Raw genomic sequence first — 22,870 nt, forward strand, 5'->3', positions numbered from 1 at the left:
GTCCGCAGAGGTTTCAGGAGGAATGTTAAAATCATAGTAAAGCTCTGGGAAAAGACAAAACACATTAATGTGCTCACCACGACATGTTCGCCCGTCATCCAGCAGAGTGAATCCAGGTCTGCAGTGGCACTGAGTTCTGGTCTGGGTCTGGTTGGAGCTCTGGTTGTAGAGCTGGGAGTGAGAGCACAGCTGGGAACAGCCTCCGTTGTTAATCGAACATGGTGTCAGTTCTGGAGACAAACAGCAAGGACGGAGGACGGATCAGTTTGGGAGTAATTACAGGTTCAGGGTCATTAATGAGAAAAACAAATTATTTATATGAGCTGACTTTCAGAGTATTTCTGGATGGTGAAACATTATGAGAGGACTTCAGGACTGGAGATGAGCCGGTCTGAATCCGTAAAGGAAGTGAGTTCACTTGTACTGTTTAAAATCAGCTTTGACAGCGTAATGTCAGAATGAGACAATCTGTAAAACAGACAGACTCATGTAATTATCTTTAAAACAGAGAATGGACATGAAGTTGCTTAAATGGAGTCGACTGAAACTGGATGTGATTTAAGCAATGAATCAACACAACAGCAGTGTTTTTAAACTGATCAAAGAATATACATGAAGCAGCACCGTCACCTACCCAGACAAACAGGTGTGATTCCGCTCCACCTGCCCCCCTGTTGGCAGTAGCTGTGTATGTCTCCATGAGCCAGCGTATAACCAGGATAGCAGGCATACTGTATGTAATGTCTGTACTCTCTGGGACCTGGATTCTCAACATTACGAAAGTAGAAAGTCCCATGAGCGGGCACGGGTGGGTATGGGCACACAGGTCGTCTGCTGAGGCTCAGAGGCAGCAGAGGTGGTTTGGAGGTGGCGTTCATCGTGAGGTTGTAGTATACAGTCCAGTCATATCTTGGCTCAGCGGTGATGGAGGTGTTTGAAGGAAGCGTGACGTTAAGCAGCTTCATGTTGGACTGGGTGGGGCTGGGACTTGAGGAAGTTGAGGTAGAAAAGGAGGCAGTGGGGATTGATAAGAAGAGTGCAGAGGAAGCAGGTGATGAAGTGGAGGAAGATCTGGTAGAAGAGAAATGAGTGGAAGCAGATAAAGTGTGTGCTGAAGTCTCTGTGGGCTCCGCTTTCTCTACAGACTCAGGCTGAGACAAAGAGGGAGAGAAAGGGAAGCCAGTTTCAGCTGGTTGGTCTTCATCTGCAGTTTGTGAGGAGCCTCTTCCTACTTCAGAGGGAGTCAAGTCATCCTGAGATGTGACAGACTCTCCAGACTTGAGTGCTTGTTCACCGCCAAGCACAGGTGGAGCAGATTTCATGTGGTGGAGTGGTGAAGTTGGAGCAAACACCACAGTTGGGAGTGCATGCTTGACAGCAGTATTTGTGACAGCAGTGACAGTCGGTGTTTGGGCCGTTGGAAATGATGGTGAAGGTGTTGGTCGCTCTGTTCCCGACACTGATGATAAGGAAGATGAGACAGTAGGAGATAGGTGTGATTTAGAGGCAAACATTTCACTAACTTTCTCCACCATTTCTGCTTCTTCACGTGAAGCTGCTTCCTCTGAGTCATCCCACCCACTTCCTGTTTCTGGTCCTTGAGCTTTGTTTACCTCCTGAGCCTCAAGATGAGTTGTTTGGACCCCATCTTTGGCTTTAAAATTGGGAAACTCAGTTTGCTGCTGCAGGTGGACTTTCGGATGTGTCACTTTAATCCTCTCACTGCTGGACATTTGGGACGGCGTATGAGACAACAGGTCAAACTTGAGGTTTGTTTGTTTGGAGGCAGCATCAGCAAGGTTGTCATAGTGGGATTGTTGCTGGGTCTTCAGAGCTACGGCAGCCTGGAGGTTCTGGTGGATGTTTTGCTTTTGCACACTGACACCTGAAACTGAGCTCATCATGTCGGACTCTAATGATGAGAAAAGAGCAAAAGAAAAAAGTTTTTACAGCAACTTTTAAATATGACTGAAATATGGGACAGTTGCAATTACAAGATCAAATTTAAAGGAACAGTTTGAAATTTGGGGAAATGCAACTCCACTTTCTTGCAGAGAGTTATGTAAGAAGACTGACACCATTTTTACATATGTGCAATAAAATATGTGGCGGGACCAGCCCCAGCTAACTTAGCTTAGCACAAAGACTGGAATCTGGGGGAAACCGCTAGCCTGGATCTCTGCAAAGGTGACAAGATCTGCATACACCTTTAAAACTAACAAAATGAAATGGAAAATTTTTGGATAAACTCTTTAAAAACCAAAGTATACAAGTGTCAATATGGGGTTATGTGTGCGTAAGATGTCACTGCTACTGGCCAAGAAATAGAGCATTTCCAAACCTGTATTTTGTTGCATTCACATGGCAACATTAAAGAGCGGCCCAAAAGTTGTAAACAAAGGCCACATGTGAGCAAGCTGTTCCCACATTCGGGTGCAATTACTGGCTTCACATATGTCCAAACAGACCGAACATGGGCATGAAACACTCAAACAACTGGGCCAAATGAGTGAAGTGTGAATACACCCTTGAACAGCAAAATATTTTACTCTTCAGTTTGTGCTTGTATCACGAATCTAGTCTTTATACAAAGATAAGAAGCTAGCTGCTAGCTAAAACTAAAAATTTACCAAACAGATATGAGAGTGGGAACAGTCTTCTCATGTGTCAGCAAGAAAGCAAATTTAGTGTAATCGCTAAAATTTCAAACCATTGCTTTCAAAGCTGAGAGTTTTGCTGCTCACCTTTGCATACAGGCTTTGTGCTATTCCAAATGCGGCCCTTACAGTACAACATTGAGGGCCCGTGTAGCCGAAAGCCACTATTACAGCTGAACACCGCCCAGGAGCCATCCTCATTCATGCTGCTCGTCCCGTGGGTGACTGGCCCTGGGTTGGAGCAGCCAGAGCCTGAAGGAAAGTGAATGATGGAAAGTGATTAAAAGTGGAAGTCTGAGAGTTGCCTTTTGTGTTGCCTCCCCTCAACTCTCTGCTGTACACTGTATTAAAAGCAAAGTCACAATATACTTGAACAAAAGTTGAAGCAAATGAGTTAAAATTATCCTCTAAAGGCATGAATTAAAAAGAAATCCTAAAATAAAATAGTTTTCAGAGCATGCTCATGAGTCAAGCTCCTCACCCACACAAACCGGGGTGTCCCGGGACCAGTGTCCAGACACGCAGCTGTTGGTCTTGTATCCATGGAGCTTGTATCCAGGAAGACAACGGAAGATGACCAGCAGCCCTCCATAACGGAAAAACGTCTGCCCGTTCTCCAGGTGTCTGAAACCACTGCATCTCTCAGCTCCATACACTGTGGACAGTTTCACCATGAATGCCTGCGGTTGTCTGAAAACACTTTTAACATTCAGCTGAAAATCAATTCGAAGAAGTACCTGGAGAGTAGATGCAGTGCAGAGCCACCAGTGCTGCCAGGAGCCCCACCTCAGCTCCCATCTGAGTGTGTGTTCAGGATGATCTAGTGAGCTGAGAATCTCAAAGCTTTGGAGGGGATGGGAGATTAAAGAGAAGCGCTTGGAGAGTGAAAGTGGGAAGAACATAAGAGGCTGAAGATTGAGGGGAGGAGATGTGGGGTGGGATTACTACAGGATGGGCAGATGTGAGGAAGTAAGGGAGGAAGGAGGGGTAAGATGGTGCTGACGCAAAACACTCTGACAGATGGAGAGAAAGCTATCAGGGGAGATTCTCTGTTACCTGCTTTATAAATGCCAAATGGCAATTTTACTTGTTTTGATATGTAAAGTGATGTCATGCACTGAGAAATAACTAAAGGGCAACATCCAAGAACCCTGACACTAAAACAATCAGTTTAAAAATTGTTAGTTGCCACACCTCCCGGTTTGTCTCTCGCCCTTCACTTCTGCAGCCTCTTACAAATATAGGGTGTGTGTGCTGCACAAGCTGACACCTTCAGTAAAATCTGAACCCATCATTTACTCAGGCTGACAGGATGCCTGGGCCTGTTTAACTGCTCTCAGCCTATTGTAATTATAGCGGCCAGGACTCCAGAATGAAGCAGCATAAAGACACACGCAAATGCACTGAAACACACTAAAGATACACACAAAATACAACAGTTAAGTCCCAAAAAAGTAGTTTCATCCCCTTTTGGTAAACTGGCTGAAACCCTAACATTGGTCTTTCTTGTAATACTGAAGCCTGCATCTGTTGTACACTATGTTTCTCTTTTTATTTTAAACAAATCATACATCATCATCATCATCATCATCATCATACTGATATTTTTTGTGTGCTATGCAATCCAATCATTTTATAAGTGCAATAGATGTCAGATAAATTGAGACAGTGGCATCAAATTACAATATTTTTTCCTGAAATGTAGTGTAGTGGAAGTATTAAGTGGCACAGAGTACAATTACCTCAAACGTGTAAGCCTCCTTAAGTACGGTAGTTGAGTAAATGTACTTTATATTTGTCATTTTAGTGTGGTTATTTTCAGCTGTCCTTCGTGGGGCTGGACATTTGAGACAAACATTGGAGAGCATATGCAGATTTAGAAAGGCTTATATTGTGAAAGTCCTGGACCGGATGTGACAGGTGCTCCGGTGTCTGGCAGGTGCTTCTGCGACATAAAAATGACTCACGTCAGTTTTGACAAACCGATAAAGGTCTGGATCGCTCTGAGGCGGCTTGACAAAAACGGTTCGTAGGTTTCTGTGAGTTTTCTCCACTTTCCGATCAATGATTTCATTTTTTCAGCAACTGATGCGACGATACTCGGTGAGCGCGTCTATCTCTGTGGCAACCAGCCCCTTTAACCCACTGCAGACTTAACGGAGATTATTATTATTTTAAAGAAGTACCATCGCACACGTCCAACATACACACTCTTGATACAAGTTTAGTGTTTTAACTTCAGCAGGTGCTCGGGTGAAGCTGATGTCCATCAATGGTGACGGAGGAAAGCAGCAGCTGTGTTTGACTGTTGAGTGTTTGCAGTCAGCATCGCCATATCAGTGATGAAGTGATTCAAAGAGGGCATGAAAAATCTGCTCAATCAGAGCTTGAGATTACTGTAAAACTGGCTGGTGCGTGTTTGCACTATTTTTTATTGGTTTATATCAAAGATCACTAACAAACCATAAATAAGAACAACTTCGGGTTCGCCAGAGTGCGAACAATCTCTAGCTGGTGAGTTATTGTAGTCAAGACATTAATAGATGCTCAAGTGTGCACATGCACATGCTGCTGTATGCAAAGTCATTAATAAAGGGTCGTGAGTTTCTCAATTTCTAATAAGCGATCAGAGAAACTTAATCAGCCCTCAGCATGCAGATTTTCCACCAAGTCGGGCCAAATTGTCCACCGGAGGGGTCTGAAGGTTGTTCACATTGATGCCTTATAACTGACCTGTAAAGAATCAGAAAAGCAGTTATTTATTAACCATTAACAAAGGCACTCGTTACAACTAATCACCCCTTTTTAAAGGCTGACATATTAGAAATTTGCAGCATCTCATGTTGCGTCCGTTGCAGATGACGGAGTGGTGGCTCTTCGAGAAGTGTCCATTCCTCCAGCAGCTGAGGTCACCGCAATTGTACAGGTGTGTAGTTTTTATTATTCTATCTGCACAGTGTATAACACAGCAATTTGGGACTCTTACAATCAGGGTCGACTGTGGCTGTGTTATAGATGTGTGCCACATGCCACACACACATTACATGAAACTGCTATGTTCTTGTTCGCCCATTGAATTAAAAATATTAACAAAGAAAATTCATTAACTGGAACTTTTTTTTGCTTTCTGACATTCTATGTCTTGATATCTTTTTATACTGTATCTCTTTTCAGATCTTCACCACCACCTTTGGCCTGAACTCCTCCAACATCATATTCAAGGTACAATGACTCATTTGCCCTCATGTCGGAGACGCATGCTGATTTCTGAATGTTTGAAGGAAATGCGTCCACAGAATATTGTTAAAAAGAAAGAAAAAAGGAAGTTTTTGGTTGTAGCTGACCACTTTTTGTCTGTCTGCAGATGAGGAACCACCGTGGCCGTCTGATCCCTCTGAACAGCTCAATCCCTGCCAACAGCAAGCAAATGTGAGGAGTCTTAACTGCTGACATTTGATTCCAAATTTCCATACATCAGTTCAGTGCATAGCCACTATATTTGGGAAGCACTTATTGATGGTGATCTGTATTTTCCACCACAGGCCTTATGTGCTCGAGGTAACCAAGATCTTTCAGCACGGTAAGAAAGGATTCACCTTTTGTTCCTTTTGACAGTGTGGGTCAGGATCGGGACAGTGTCCTTTGGGCTTCAGATGTTTAAAAAAGTTCGCTCATGCACTGTCTTGATAAAAGTTTGATGGGAAGATTGGAACCACTGTGTTAAATATGAAGCTAAATCCAGCAGCTGGCTATCTTAGCTTAGCATACGGATCGGAAACGGGAAACAGCTAACCTGGCTCTGCCTGAAGGCAACAACATCTGTTTCCAACATCTCTAAAGCTCAATAATTTCCATATTATATCATGTAGGAGAATTAGGAATTGGAAGTTTATCAGAAGTTGCAGGATTTTCTGCAGGATTTTCCACCATCTGAAGGTAGAACAACCAATAGGAATGCTCTCTCTCTCTGAGCTCGCCTGTGATTGGTCGAAGTCTCCTGTCGCGGGATTTTCTAAACCCTGAAAACAGAGCCAAGAGGAGGTGCAGAGGTTTAGTTTTCTCTTAGATGGCTTGAATTACAATTTTTGGCCAATGATGCCAAAAAAAAAAACAGCTTTAACATTCATGAACACTTAAAACACTTGTGACAGTTGTGAATATTCTGTTCCCAGTGCGTCCCAAGCCCAGAACCATCCCCATGACTGTGATCAACAAGAGCATGAAGACCAGGATCCAGACTGTTGACAGGAGGGTAAGACACAGTAACCACAGCGTGGTATCACGAATGGTTTGGTACAGTGTGAATGGTTCACTGATGAAGCAATGATGTGTTTATTCAATGCAATAAAAATGTTCTAATTCTCTTAAAACGCCACATTTTTGCTCGCCTACTGTAGATGAATTTAGATTCTGTTCTTTATTACAGATTCAGAGACTGGAGGAGCTTCTGCCGCAGATCAAACTCAGGCGCAATGAAAGACTAAGCCAGGTATTTGAACTTTGCTCGTCCTCTTCGGTGAACACAACGTAAACTGTAACACAGCCGAGCTCGTGAGTGGAGCTCTGGCTGCTTAATCGTGGTTATTGGACTTCATTGTGAAAATGCAGCACTATGAATGGGATAGTTTGTGTTATGATGTAGCAGCTATAAAGAGGTATATAACATCCATGTGCATCCCTTCCTCCACCGAACCATGACCTCTCTGTGCTGTCTCAGGAGATTGAATGTCTCAACCAGAAGTTGAAGTTTCTTCATAGGAGAATGCAGGTGAGTCATTCTGATCACACATGATAAGCATCCAACTTGTACTCAGATTCAATTCAATTCAATTTTATTTGTATAGCGCCAAATCACAACAGAAGTTGTCTCAGGACACTTTCCATATAGAGCTGGTGCAGACCAAGCTCTTTTATCTACAGAGAACCAACAATTCCCCCATGAGCAAGCACTTGGCGACAGTGGCGAGGAAAAACTTCCTTTTAACAGGCAGAAACTTTGGGCAGAACCAGGCTCTGATTAACTTTAACTTTAAGATTAACTTAGATTGATGCACGTTTTTTGTATGGCCTGTCTCTGATGGTGCAGTTATTATATGTTACCTTATTACCACACAGCTGCTTATGATTTTACAATATAAATCTGAGGTCTCCCAAACTGCACTTTTGATTTTAAAACTAGAACTAGAATTTCTGGTTGAGTATTTAGCTGCAGCAGCTCAGAAACAACACTTTCGCGTTGAACCTTTTTTATGCATCTCTGCCTCGTTTCTGCAGTCTTCAGACTTCTTACTGCATGTCATTATTTTTCGGGTTCATGTTTGCACACCCTGTCCTGCTCTGTTGCAGGTGGCAGATTCTCGCAGCTGGAAGGGGGTGCTGACCAGAGCCCCTCTGTGGTAAACCGTCACTACAGATTGGATTATGTCACCGTGTGAGGATGGATTTTGTGCATTTTTACATTTATTTTCATAGACCCAAATATGAATATGTTGAGACATTTGGTGTCACTTTGGTGTAAAGTGGGAACAGTATATTTGTGTTGAATCTTTCTAGAATAAACAGTGGAAGCCAACCTGTGGTTTGACTGGTAGATGATGATTAACCAAATGACCAAATGTAAGCTGGGATATAACCGTATGGTGTGTGTGCCATGATTTCAGTGATATAAAGGAGAAAAACTGAGATTGTCTTTTCTTTTAATGACTGGTTGTGATATACAGAAATGAAGCACTCAGCCCTAAAAGTGTCTGCTTCATCATTTACTTAACCACTCAGGCATTTTGAAATGATTTGGAGAACCCAAGACAGACAAGCTTTGTCTGTTTTAAGTGGACAGTTAAACAGTTAAAACAGGGTTCGAGTTCATCTTAGTTCAATCAATACAAAACCAGCATCAAATCACTGTTTTTTTTAACTGTCAGCCATCGATTGCATAAATCCATAATTTGAATACTAATCACCATGTTGTTAAATGCACGAGACTAAAATAAATCTGATAATCCATTAAGAAACTCACATGCTTCTGATGAAAAACCCCTGATATGAGCTACTTTGCAGTGTTTTGATAAACACACTTGTCATTTATGGATTGTAATCCTTCTCAGGAATAGGGCCTCTGTATTTGTGGTAAATTTATGTAATTTTGTCTTTCAGATAGTTTCAAAAAGTGTACCAGTTGTAAACCTATAGAAACCAAAATAAGGGGAAGGCGATACATTGTCAGACAATGAATTAATGTAATTTTTGTGTAAAAACAATTTCTAATGGCCAACAGTGCCAGCACGTTCGTGGAGATCACTTAATTGGGAATATTATCGGTTAGCTTCATGCTATACCCATTAACGACAATGTTCAAATTTTACTCCATCCAGGAATGAAAATAAGATTAACTGTGGTAGTTTGGAAAACTCTACTGTTTTCTTGTGTACTGTGGGGAGATGTGGGGCTTTGTTTCCTGTGTTTCCCTCTTTGTCAGAGAATGGGTGTGGTTCTCCAGGTGGTTCGGGAGCTGGCTCCCAAAGCGCAGCATGAAGACTGTGGACTGCAGAGGACTCATTGCCAGATTGTTTTTGCCGCTCAGCGGTATAACTGGCCGTTTACTAGTGCTACCTGCGAGTTTAAGTGTATATTTGGTGTTCTTTCTCTCGTGTCAATGACCAACACTGATTTCCGCTCCGGCGTCTCCATGCAGACCAGCCTCCAGTCCCCCGCCTTGTTTCACCTTTGCCTCCACCACCACGTGCCCTCTAAGCAGCTACTCACACCACCTGAGCTCTGTGCGCTCCAGCGTATCTCTGAACTGCTCTCCACCTCAGTACCTCGCGCTTCACCTGCTATTCCCAGGACTTGCCAGCTCGTTGTTTCTTGCATACCTGGAGTCTCCTTCCATTATCCATTCAAATAAATAATTTCCCATTTTACCCTTACTCCCTGTCTGAGTGTCGGCAGATTAATTGTATTGTTTATTTACTGTAGTTTTATAAGTTCAGTATCCAGAATAAGACAGGATGCAGACACAGTTGGTGTTGCTATGAAATCACTCCATATCCACTCCTTGTTAAGCATTTTGTTGTTTATAGTGAGCAGGTCAGACATGAATCATGATTTCTGTACCATCTCATGTCTTATGAGTGTAATTTACACATCTATCAAAGGTTTAAAGTACTTTTATATTAAAATTCCTACAGATTTAGTAGATAATTTCTTTTTTATTTACTGTTCCACATCCAGTCCACCAGGTGGCAGGAGTACACCTACAAGCTGCCTCACCACCAGCCAATAAATCAAAATAATCCAATTCATGACTATTACACAGTATGAAGACTTGAAGGCCTTTTAATTAACTGTTTCAAACCATTTTGAATCAACCCTGCAAATTACAGCAACTCATGATAGAGCAACTTTATTTATGGGATCTTAGGTGTAATAATTGTTGGTATAATGGCAGAAATGGCACAGAAAAGGCAGAGCTCACCTTTATTGTCTGAGTTCAATCATTTACTGCCTTTTTAAGGTGATTTTTTAAAGGTGATTTTAATCACCTGCAGCTCTTGACTGAACCAGCTGAAAATTCCGCAACTGAGAAAAAAAAGCAGTTTAAAATACACAGACCATTGTTTATTTTCCCCAGTATGTAAATACATCGTGTAGACTTGAGAATCATCGAACTGTAAAGCGAACTGTTCCAGTGAATGGGCCTACGCTAAAAGCTTCGGTGAGCTCTGTGACCATCTGAGCCTGTGAGCGAGAAAGGTAGAGCGTATTTGCTCTGCGACCTGGGACCTTCATCGGGGTTTGTGTGGGTTACTGGTGACTTCCCGGTGCACCTTCATCCCCAGGACTATCTTCTGCCAACATGGGGCGGCTGTCGCTCTGGAAGTAAATCGGATCATCCACCAATCACAGGGTTGGCAGGTCTTCTAGTCCACATGTCGAAGTGTCCTTGGGCCAAACACTGAACTCCAAATTGCTCCTAATGGTCAGATCAGCACCTTGCATAAAAGCTTGCTGCCACTGGTGTGTGAGTGTGTGTCATGGGTGAGTGAGAGGCAAATTGTGGAGTAATTTCAATAGAAGTGCTGTATAAAGGCAGCTATTTTCCATTTAACATAATCCATCTGGATACTACCAAATTGCATAGCAACCCATCCAACATTTCTTGAGCAATGTCACACTGAAACGTTCACACTGAAAAACCTTGCTATCCCCTCGAGCCCTGACACTAGCGTGGCTAAAAACACACCAACAAACGACAAAATGCACCAATAAGGAGCATCACCTAATCAATGTTATTTTCTAGTGTTCAAGCATTTAAGGGTCAATTTTTCCTTTAAAAACTTTCGAAATACTACATTATTTCATCTTATCCCTGCTTTCCTACCTGCATTAGTTTGCCTGCTGATGATTCAGGATTTCCACAATTTAGTATTTAGATTATTCCCTTCATGAATACTTCTCTCCATTCAGCTTTCCGTTGAGTAGCTGATCCTTGTTGTCTAGTTTGTGTACCACTCTGAAGGCCTCCAGAAACTCAGTGAAGTCTATACTGCCATCCTTGTTGAAGTCGATACTTCGGGCCAGGTCATCGATGGCTCCGTCATCAATATCAACACCCAGGTGGGCGCTGAAGAGACGCCAGGTGTGACGAAACTCCTCAATAGAGATCAAACCTGAACATAACAACATACATACACCCACATTACTAAATGTTAAGGAACACATTTTGAATTATTGAGTCTTCAAAGAAAAAATCTCTTCAAAGAGATTCTGTACTTTTTTTTTTTTTTTTTACCTGAATGGTCTTTATCTATAATGTTGAATATTATCTCAATGTCTGTCCTGTATCTGAACAGAGTTTCAGCCAAGTTTGGAGTGACCTAAAAGGAGAAAAGAGGAAAAGAAAGTGCCAAAACAGTAGAGTGTGAAACTGTAAGATGTGTTTAATTGCAGCGGTAGAATACCACATTAGAGTCCTGACAGTACAGCGGAAAATCATCTCTTACAAGTAAAAGTTTCAGTCAGAAATGCCATCATCAGCCAACAAATAAATGTTGTGGGGTAGAAGGTACATTTCCCTCTGAAATATATAACAAAATGAATAATGAAGTAACCTGAGACAGAGGAATCCCTGGCTCCATATCCTCAAAGCAGGACTGATACTCCACACTGCCATCTGGTGCCAGATGGGCTAAGTGCGGACGCAGTGTCCTCCAGGGCAGCTCCAGTCTCAGCACACACTCCAACACCTGAGCCCATTCACTGACTGACACACTGCCTGAAAAAGGGCATGCTTACATATAACCATACATGTCAGCCTGGGTGAAAACATGCTATAAGTGAAGCAAACGGAGTGAGAAGGATGCACCGGTGTTATTCAGGTCGTACTGCTGGAAGCCCGACATCAGCTCAGAGCGATGGGTGAACAGCTTCTCCTTCAGGGCTCTGAGCGCAGTGCCTTCAGCAGCTCGTACTCTGCAGACACACATGCAAACACAGGTCATTCATTAAGATTGAGCTTTTATAGATCATACAAAGGCATCTATTGCCATTAACGATTATTACTGATGTATTTGAATAATCCATTCATCACTCAGTCTATGAAGTGTCATAAAATAGTGAAAATGCCCATCATAATTATCGATTGAAACCAATTATCAAAATTTGTCTTTGAATTGACAAATCCATCAATCAACTAATCATTTCAGTACTACCACGCTCAGCTGTTCTGCTGCATTTTGCATGAACATACACAGAGCAGACACCTGTTGTACCTCTGAGTCAGGGTGAGCTTGCGAGTGGTTCGGCTAACTTGGTACTGGTAGAAGCGGGGAACCAATTCTCTGCCCACTTTGATGTATGCGCCGCGGTTGCTTCCCTCCTCATAATAGTTCGACGCTGAGAAAATAGTGATCACCTAAACAAACATGCACACAATTATTCTTCCAGACTTGGACGAGGCAAATTCATTTGGATTCCGTCTACCTGTCCACCGTGACAGAGCTCATATCCCTCCTGTTTGCACTCGTGGGATCTGACGAGGAGCTGGAGTCCGTGTTGGAGCAGCAGTCTCTGGGTGACGTCAGGGCCAAAGTAGCAGCCTCCTCCTCTGAATGTGTTGGCACTGCAGCCCTCTTGGGTTTTAGGGTCACTCCACAATATATCCACTATCTGCAGGAGAGAGGAAACCAGATAAAACCGGGCAGAGTTGAACCAAATGAACTTCTTTTCCAGTGAATCCACTCCTCTGACCTGTTTCCATTCCCGTTCATGTTGTGGAGGTGAAGGAGGGGGGACAGAAGACATGGAGTCCAGGAAAGGCACTTGGAGGACGTTGATATTGTAAGGCATTCTCGGAGAAGACGGGTACGGACGAGGCGAGAGGCAGGATGGAGTTCGAGGAGAGCAGAGAGAAGAGGAAGACGAGGACGATGATGAGGAGGAGGAAGAAGTGGAGATGGCGCTGTCTTGTCGGGCGAGCCCGCATCGCCTCTTTCTACAGAAAACAGGGGTAGAGGAGAGGGTCTGTTACTTTAAATAAAAAGGCTTATTGTACAGTGACCTAATAAAAACACACAGTGTGCGTGAACATCTGTGGGCTGCTGTCAGACCTCTGGTTCGGGGTTGTTTGGATCCTGCTGTGGCTGCGACTGCTGCTGGGATGGGAGCCGTCAGTGGATCTCATTCTTTTCATCTGTCTGCTGCACTGACCGATGTCCAGCTGCTCCAAGCTGCGTCTGGGAAACCTCAGTGCAGATTTCACCTGGAAGAGTTACACGTGTTACATGTCTGTTTAGATGTTACATGCTGTTGTGATTTGACCCCAGGAAGAGAAGCCGCTGCCTCAGTGGCAGCTAATGGAGATCGAAATAAAGAATAAAGAGCAAAGAAGGGAAGACAGAAATAAAGTGTACTAATAAATTTAGCATGGACCTGTTTCTTAAAAACTGCATTAATTCAGTTTAATGCAATCTGTGACTGTGAATTATTTTTTTTTTTAGCATTTAAAAAAATGTTTTCCTGACCTCTAGTGGCTAAAACCAATCACTGCACCTAAAAGAAGCTGAGGGTTAGGGGTAGCTGAAGCTTGGCTGCTTATTTCCGCTGACCTTGTGCCTCTCTATGGTGCTGAGGTAGTCCAGGTCAGTCTGGTCTGAAATCCCTCCATGAACGATCAGGATCTTTCCGTCAATGACTGTTGCGATTGGCAGAAGGCTGAAAACGTCCTGAAACAGCTGGAGGATCTCGCGGCCATGAGTCTGCACACGGTGAAAAAGTAATTAAGTTCACAGCTTGGGGTGACAGTCAGCACTCACATGCTACAACCTACAGAATGAGCAGCTGAGCTCTGCACGTTATACAACGTTATACAGCAGGACAAAGACAAGCCTGGACCTTACTGTACCTTGTACTTCTGCATGACTTCCTTTGTGAACCCATATCTGAAACATCAACGTAAAAACATCACACTAATATTTTCCAATTTCACTCAAGCTGCTGTGAAGCTGAATGTTTTATTTCATTTCTACTCTTCTTCTCACCCACCTGAGGTTCATTATGTGGTCTTCATGGTTCCCTCGGTTCAGGTGCATGTTGTCGGGGTAAAGCAGAAGGTAAGCGAACAGGAGCGTGACCACTTCGACTGATTTTTTCCCTCGGTCCACAAAGTCCCCATTAAACACGTATGGTGTCTCCGCAGACGGAAGGCCATTCTGAACAACAGCACCACGCCGTAAAATCAACTCTTTGTGTGCTTCAGCTGTGTTTAATGTGCTTATTTAAACTGTTTAGACAAATCAGATATATGTGCATAAGACATTTTCAGTTAAATAGGTCCTGATAATGTAGGTCCTTATGCTAAAGAAAGTTATAAATGTAGCTTTACCTTATAAAATATGAGAAGCAAGTCGTCAAGCCGGCCGTGCAGATCACCTATATCAAAAGGGGGGAAAAAAAGCAGCGATGGCGAAATAGGAATTTCTTTTCTGGCTTAACTGGCTGTCAAAACTTCTTAAATAGCATGAACACAGAGCAGTGCGTTGCTCCACCTCAACCACCAAACAATGTGCGATTTTTGTTTCAGCCATGAGTATTCTTGAGTTTAATGAGATGCAAATCTGCAGAAGGAGGCAGCCGTGCAAGAGAAGTCAAGTGCCTGATCAGTGTGCAAATAAACAAGACCTCCATTCTTGGATTGCTGCCATTAAGATACAGTCAACTGTCTTTAAAACACATTCACAGACATCAGCGATCACTTAATCAATTAGCAGGTCATTCATTTATTCAGTGGCTGACAGCACTGTGCTGAAAAATGATTTTGAATCTTAAATTAACAAATGAAACTGAGGTCATGGCCACCCACCACATATAGTGATCTCTTTGGTGTAGGATGTTGACAAGTGGATGATGTTGGGCATCTGTTTGAGGAGCTTTTTGGTCTCGTACAGCAGCTGCAGAACATATCTGGCATGTAGGGTCTGTGTGGAAGAAAAGGGCCGAGTCCTTAAAAGTACCAAAAAAACTAAACCAGACAATCACTATGAAGGGCGTGAGCGACCACAGATTCTGTACCTGCTGCTCCTTAAATGCACAGAGGAGAGCGTTCGTATCAGAGACGGAGAGAGGAAATGATAGCCGTGGTCCGGTGTACGACTCTGGAACAGGGATCAAGTTATAGCAGGTCTCTCTGTCTAACCAGGGGTCGACCACTGGGTCTAGCAGCTGGGAGATCAAGTCTGGAGGACACAGTGTGAACAAACGGAGCTCAAGACTCATCCAGACACACTGATACCTTTTGAATTTGTCTGAAACAAAGAATCCCATCTTGGTGGTATACAACAACTTCCCTGCTGTAATTGCAGAATCACTGTAAAATAATTTTGATATATATATATTGTGGTGAACAGAAATGGCTGTTTTTGGCTAAACCATCAAACTGAATACCTCACAAATCAAGGTTTTCAGGTAATCCACTATTGGCATGAAGCAGTCCTGCTCACTGATCTGCAACATTACCAAAAGGGCCTAAAACCAGAGATATTGCAGAGGTAGATACCATAAAATAAACAGTACAGCAAAATCTCTCGAATGTATATCACCAGGCATCAGGTATAACGAGCACTGAAAGCAAAAAGTAGACTCCTCACACGCCCTTATGCTCCCTGAATAATGGATGGACCTAAACTTTAAAAGGGAAATCCATCAATCTTTCACATCAATGTCTGTGTACGGGTCTTGAGGAGCATTTACTTTCTATGTGTAAATAGTTGAGTCAGAAAATCGAATAAACTGCCTCAAATGATGTCACTTCACTCATCATCAGTTTGGCCTGAAGACAGTTAGTTTGACATCTGACAATTCTGTGTGAGTTGCATTGTGGGTAATGGTTTTGACAAGGAAGAGGAACACGTGGAATAAAAAAGATGGTATCTGTGGCTCCTCTTGTGTTCTATATGTAAGACTGTCTTTCAGTGAGAAACATATCCTATGCACAGGTTTTCATTTGGAGTTCCTTGAAATAAACAGCTTGACAAGGCGCCACATCCAGCTCTGTGTGACCTCACCGTTGCATTAAAAGACCACTCCAATATGCTAATGAAAACTGATGGCCTCCAATTTATGCAAGCAAAAAAGGCATGAGCAGAAATCCACCTACAGGCCTGTTTCTCTTTTGTCTATTTCCCCCTTAGTGTCTATTAAAAGTCCTCTATTCTGTCACACACACACACACACACACACACACACACACACACACACACACACACACACACACACACACACACACAGATGCTGTATATAATAAACACAGACAACAGAGTATGGCCTTTTCGCAGCACTTATGTTGACTCAATGTAAACCCATGAAGAGGATGTAGATGTTCAGCAATAAAGGCTGACCTAAGGATTTGCTTGTCAATGGAGCATTACGCTTTTTAGCTGGATGAGTGGGTCAATACATACTTAAGCCACAGCTGTGTCACAGCAACACACCAACACATTGGCCTCCACATTCACAGTAGTTGCTAAGCAACAGGGTATACGCAATGGGTTTTCTAATCTCGACCAAAATACAGCGGCATGACTAACAACACCGGTGTTAATTCTGATGGAGATGAAAACGTGTTAGAGCACGTTCAAAAAAGCGACCGTTCAACCTCAACTGATCACTAACAGACTGGTTTGGATGATGGATTAGTAAAAATTTCGTCTCTCACTATGTTTTTACCAAAAAAAGTAGCTGAAATCCTTATTTTATCACCCTATTTCACATAATAACACACCAGCATGACATTAATCTGAAAAATGATGTTCAAGCTATAAAAAAATACATGAATAAAAGGCCAAATGTCTCAGAATAACCTCATAAATTCAAGTTTCAGTGTGTGCGAGACACAGATGTGGAGCTGAAGATGTTATGAGGACTGAAAGCTTTAAAAAAAAAAAAAGAAGAAGCAGAATAAAAGTGTAGTTTCCTGCACTGACTGAAAACATGTTACCTCCCATCCATATGGCAGAGCTGTTAGAAAATGTTATTTTACTCTAAAACAAAATCAGCATTTTTAAAATAGAAAAGGTGAAATCAATGCACGTAATGCAATCTTAATGATCTGTAAATAAGAGGATTTTGGCGCCTAACCTGGTCCACTTCCATTCAGCTGAGTGAAGTTGTCGAGCATGAAACTGAAGAAACTGGAGAGCTGAAGACAGGAAAACAGGTTTAAGCTTTGCGATGACTGAAAATGAGCGTGCGTATCGAGAGGAAAATGCCTGTGCTGAGAGTCACCTGTAGCTGGTCCTGTTCGCCGGCGTATTCGATGGACTGGAAGATGTTCCAGGTGTACCTGCGCCTCATCTCCAGACGGGCCATGTAGCGCCGGTACCATCGCTGGATCAAAACAGCTGCCTTCATAGCTACGACAAAAACACCAGCTGTCTGTTTAGATGGAGGCATGTTTAAATATCCGGAGTCACATATGTTCAGCTCATGGGTGTAACATTTGAAACTCAGTCAGGAATATGTCTCTACATCTGCGTCTCTACTTAGAGCACAGATTCTGATCCAAAAGCTGCAGCTAATTCTACTGCAATATGTAAAAATACACACAGACACACACACATGGATGCACGCACACGTCACGCATGTCACAGACTGGTCTTTAGAGATGAGTGGGGTCTTACTCAGAGCCGGGCTGGGAGTCTTAACTGTGCCATCTGAGAGAAGAAAAACTACGCTTCAGCACAAGAAACTGGTAATTGAATAAAATCATGTGCAAGGCAACACACACACACACACACACACACACACACACACACACACACACACACACACACACACACACACTTATAGCAAGACAGATAACAAGACACAGGGGAGGTCATGAGCAACAGTGGGACTGGAAAAACTCAGCAAATTAAAAGAGCTTTCAGGAGAAACAGCACTCATTAAAAAGAGGAGAGAAGACAGACGGGGAGGAGAAGCAAAGCAACATCTGTCAAACATCTGGAGTATGTGCGCAACAAGTGTGAGCTAAACATATTATTGTAAAAATTAATTAGACATACTGCACAGTGTGGCACTAAAATACTACTAATAATGCACTATTTAAAGAGCTCTTTCCAAATAATGTTACACAAAGCTTCACAGAGGAGATCAACAAGATAACAACCGAGCAAGACACTGAAAACTGTCTTCAACTGTGTTGTTTTAACCCAGTTAACAATGATAGAAAACAGAGCAAAATCTTTACACTGAAGACGCTGCAAACAGAGCATGAATCAGTTATCAAAATATCAGACTATTTATTCCAGCTCTAGTTTTTAATCTGAACTGAGGAAAGGACAACAGGTATTTGAGGGTATACACTGTGAGCTGTAAACTGTCAGAGTGTATGCACTGTGGGCTTTAAATGTGATGTGTGAACTCTTTGGATAAAAGACTAAAAGCTTAATTGCCTGGAAGTCTTTTCTGAGCATGCACTCCAATTAGCATCTGACACTTACGGCCTATTTGTGCTCGTTTACCCACTGACCAGGTGTGCCAAGATGCCAGCTCATGTCAGCCTACGTGTTTTTTCAACATTTTCCTGCTGACAGGACGAGGAAAATGTGAGTCAGCCATGATACCATCACCTGTCTCCACTCTTTTCCCTTGTGTCTCCGTAGCAATGGAGGTGCCACATCCCATGATGGCCGAGAAGGAGGTCCCGGGGTCACATCAGTCAGTCCTTCCCAAGCTGGCGGCAGTGGGTCACATCTGGCTGGTGGCATGCGACAGCTGCGATGAGACCTGAGGAAGTAAGTCCATCACTGTAAGACCTGGACTTCACTCTGTGGTTCTCTGAAGTCCTACAAACACCTCATCCAGTCACACATCACAGCAGCAGGGAATTTTTCCAGGAGGTCAGAGGCAGACGGAACAAAATTTCTTTTGCTGGGTCACCTGTTGCAGTATTTCCTGTTGCAACAGTAACACGGGTGGAAAGTAACTAAGTACACTTACTCCAGCACTGTACTTCGTACAATTTTGAGGCACTTTTACCATTTTCTGCTACATTTCAGTGACAAATCTTGTATTTTTTACACCACTACATTTGATAACTTCCGTAACAAGCTCTTTTGTGGATTGAAACTTATAAAACAAAATAACATTAACAAATAAATTATGATGTATTATAAGACTTTAATGATCCCAGGGGCGAAAGCCTCAAGCTAACCAACAGTACATCAAGTAATTTACCAGTGGCAACATCAAAATGATGTACAGGACTGCATCAATTATAAATATAGTCCAATTATATAATAAACATTCTGAATAATAATTCTGAATAATGAGCGCTTTCATAAATTAAGATTTTGAAACATAATATAATAAATTTTGATACCAATACTTCTGTACTTCCGCAGACATTTTACTTTTACTGCAGTAGAAGTACTTCTTCCACCCCAGGCATTGCTGCAGGGGTCAGAACTGATTCATATATGTTCATGCATGTAATCAAGCTCTGCAAAACACATAGAAAGTGAAAACACATCAAACTGGTGCATAAGGCTTGATGCGGTTTTCCTTCTTTATTCCAGCCTCCATCCAAATGCGCATGGAAATTAGGCTTCTGCAGCTCACAGCACATACGCCACGAAGCAGAGGATAAAACAGAGCTTCTAACTGGCTGCTAATCACGCTTCAACACTCCCAGACAGGGCATGCTTTAACTGATCGGGGATCTGCAGAGAACAAACCAAGCTAGAAAGAAAAAGCTGCTTGTTGCGCATCACTTTCTTACATCGTCACACAGCAGCGTATTTAAAACGACGTGCTTATTTTACGCATCCGGTGGATGGAAACCCTCAGTGTTTTTCATGGCTCCTACCTGCAGCTCGTATCCGCGCGATCCGGAAATCATGAATGGGACACACAATCCATGAGATGCGCAAAAAACTTCGAATCTGCAGACACGGGTTGCGCTGCACGTCCTCCAAACGACTGCTGAGAGATGGTTTGAGTGTTGAAGGCGATAACAGCGGTGAGGTGTTTCCAGAGCCGGGCGCTGCAGGAGGAGACGGGAGCGCACAGCCAGGAGGCGGAGGCAGCACCAGGTGGACTGAAACCACAACACCGCTGCTCCACCTTCACTGCTGTTCCACCCTAAAACGCCTCTGAGAGATTTCAACGGTATTTACTTCCATGGCTGAGTTCACTTGTCCTGAACACCTCTGTGCCCCAAGCACGTAGCTTCACAAGTGTGAAGGATGATAGATTTACATTTAGGTTCTTCATTAAAAGTGCCAACCATGAAATCTGTTGTGGATTGTGGTTTTCAGGGGATGAATCCGAATGATCAACCTTTAGTCTGCCACAAGCCTCAGGTCACGTCTAATAAGTTTTTATTTTTAATACCTAATTTGTTTCCTGTATGTGAAAAGTATTTTAGCAGCTCCCAGAGGGTCATTTAGACCTTTAAATGATGTTTAATAGACTCACACCCAAAGAAAACATTAAAGAGCCCAATTATGAATATTAGTTTACAACCAAACTATTTGAGAACCAGACATATCAAACCAGATCTGGACGGCAAGTGAGAACAAATGTGAGCAGCTGACTTTCCAGTTCAAATTTAAGGGGGCAGTAGGACTACTTAGACTCATCTTAAAACCAGTTCACTCCCATCATTATATTTTTTAGTTACCCACAGTTTTGAATGAAGGGCAGATCTGATTTGACTTGGATGTGAAGAGCTCACTTCCTAAATCTAAACAGAACATATCCAGACATGGAGTTCCCTCCTGAAGCACGTTTGCCCAAAATTGGTAAAATGGCCTTTCAAGTTCACCAGACTTGAGAAAAGCAACTAGAAAGCAAACCTACCCCAGCATGCACCGTTATCAGGAATTTGCAGCCAAAGCTTCAAACATAACCGTTCCCAACACTTTCCTAAATTTGACATTCCAGCTGTGCAACTTGATTTTGTTGAACACATAATTTCTCAACAATCTTCCATAAATAATCAACTAACTCTGTGCTAGCTATGAGTACCTCATGGTATTTTACTTCCTGGCTTTGCATCGCCATGCAAAACTTCTTGTATCAAAAAAAAAAAGGGCAACAGATTAAAAGTTAAACTCTTTAATGATAAAACAAATAAAACTCTTGCATATCAAGTCCAGCTCATCATGCAGCAGCTCTCGTACGAATCCTCTGTTGTACAAGTGTGACAGCGGCGTTGATCTCCTGCAGCGTGATGGCCTTCAGTCTGTTGCTTTGTGACAGCCGGGAAGCCTCTGAGCTCACCAGCCGGAGCAGGACCGGCTTGGGAAAACTGAGCCGACCGCTCAGGAAGTCTGGACTCCTCATCCCAGCCGGACCGACCTGCAGGAGGGATGACCAGAGGACTCTTTTCATGGTTTCAGACCAAAGTACCGTAACCCTCACAGGCCACTGGGAAAGACTCTTGTACTACTTTAATATCATAAAAACAAGAAGCTTTAAAGTTTTAAACAGCACATATCCACAGACGCTATGGCTTCTGCTGTAGTTCTAACCTCTTTATGAGCTCTGTAGAGGAGAGTGGAGTGAGCTTGAGTCCTCTTCTTTGTTTGTGAAGGACTCCTGCGCGTTGCTCGTACTGCAGCTTTCATTTCTCCGTGTCAGTTCAGTGGAAAACACTGTCACCACTGATGACATTCACGGCAGCTTTTCCACAAGGCAAAGAGTGAGTGAAAATGATGTTTGGATGAGCACAAATTGAAAGCAGCTTTGCTGTAATTAGGCTTGATTATTTTCAGCCACCAGGCTTTGAAACCCTCAGCGAGAGTTCCCACGTCTTTAGCCTGAGTAGTCAAATATTAACATGTCTGGCTATGGTTTTTCTTTCAAACATCGCGGGTGATGGCACATTTGAATCCACATTTTCATCATTTACAATACTTCAGTCAAGTCATAAAACGATTAAAATAATAAACACAGGAGAGTTTTCAGTTTGCTTATATGAGAGTTTCACCTCCTACATGCCTGAAAATCTGCTGTGGTTCAAAAGACACAAACAAAAAGGGACTAAATTAAATTCTAGCTGGGATGTTTAAGAAATCAGGAGTTAATTCCTGAATTATTCCTGAAAAGAGGGAACATTAATTCATCTTTATTGGCAGTTCAAGAAAAAGTAGTTTTTTGCACCTTTTCTTGGTTTCACTATAATGTTAGATATTAAAGGATTATTTTTTTTTTTTTTTTTTTTTTTGCTTGTTTGTGACCTTTGTGTGGTGTTATTCTTGAGATAAGAGAAGATGTAGGATGTTGATCATGATTGCATCTTGCAACGCAAGACTTTACATTTCTTGTATTTGTTTTTTAAAGATTTTTTTAGCTCCTCACTTTACTGGATATTTAAAGCATTTCAGCTGTGAGATTTTGTAGATTTACTCAATTGTAGAAGGGATGTCTAAATGCCAGCAGATTTTACTCAAAGGTACACCTTTTGTTTGTGTCCAAAAAGTCAATTATTTGGCGTATCAACAACACTGGATTACAGAGACTCATATTGATAGAGATATATAAAAAATATGATATGATGAATAAAAATATATGATAACAGTATCAGCTGACCTTTTGTACTGGGAGAGACATGTCCAGCTGAAAAATAAACTTGTCAGGGCTGCTAAATGACCTCAAACATACTGCGTCTGGCATAGATTTCTTGTTATTTATCACATACCTCTGTGTTAATG

At 42.4% G+C, this 22,870-nt stretch overlaps 2 protein-coding genes across 4 annotated transcripts; one reads left to right on the forward strand and one right to left on the reverse strand.

Moving 5' to 3' along the window:
* The first annotated feature begins 4,551 nt into the window (after window positions 1-4,551).
* On the forward strand, window positions 4,552-8,396 carry LOC139335857 (uncharacterized). Its single transcript, XM_070969640.1, has 9 exons — window positions 4,552-4,682; window positions 5,516-5,583; window positions 5,832-5,879; window positions 6,022-6,086; window positions 6,200-6,237; window positions 6,830-6,909; window positions 7,084-7,146; window positions 7,375-7,425; window positions 8,004-8,396. Exons 1-9 carry the CDS (start codon window positions 4,616-4,618, stop codon window positions 8,055-8,057), a joined length of 534 nt encoding a protein of 177 aa, XP_070825741.1. The 5' UTR covers window positions 4,552-4,615; the 3' UTR covers window positions 8,058-8,396.
* Window positions 8,397-9,975: 1,579 nt separating this feature from the next.
* Window positions 9,976-20,274, reverse strand: ppef1 (protein phosphatase, EF-hand calcium binding domain 1). 3 transcript variants are annotated; one of them, XM_070969900.1, is made up of 19 exons: window positions 20,020-20,152; window positions 18,782-18,938; window positions 17,831-17,863; window positions 17,436-17,563; window positions 17,289-17,349; window positions 15,225-15,388; window positions 15,016-15,130; window positions 14,539-14,585; window positions 14,199-14,365; window positions 14,059-14,095; window positions 13,763-13,912; window positions 13,265-13,416; window positions 12,906-13,149; window positions 12,639-12,824; window positions 12,428-12,570; window positions 12,022-12,128; window positions 11,768-11,931; window positions 11,449-11,533; window positions 9,977-11,326 (listed from the first exon to the last, which is right to left on the reverse strand). In XM_070969900.1, the coding sequence occupies exons 2-19, from the start codon at window positions 18,834-18,836 to the stop codon at window positions 11,100-11,102; spliced, it is 2,265 nt and encodes a 754-aa protein (XP_070826001.1). In that variant the 5' UTR covers window positions 18,837-18,938; window positions 20,020-20,152; the 3' UTR covers window positions 9,977-11,099. The 3 variants fall into 3 exon arrangements, with proteins under 3 accessions (XP_070826009.1, XP_070826001.1, XP_070825992.1); XM_070969891.1 differs by having other exon boundaries at window positions 17,783-17,863; XM_070969908.1 differs by lacking the exon at window positions 17,831-17,863 and having other exon boundaries at window positions 9,976-11,326; window positions 20,020-20,274.
* Window positions 20,275-22,870: the final 2,596 nt, after the last annotated feature.

Source organism: Chaetodon trifascialis, chromosome 1 (genome assembly GCF_039877785.1).
Source record: "Chaetodon trifascialis isolate fChaTrf1 chromosome 1, fChaTrf1.hap1, whole genome shotgun sequence".
Lineage (NCBI taxonomy): Eukaryota > Metazoa > Chordata > Actinopteri > Chaetodontiformes > Chaetodontidae > Chaetodon > Chaetodon trifascialis.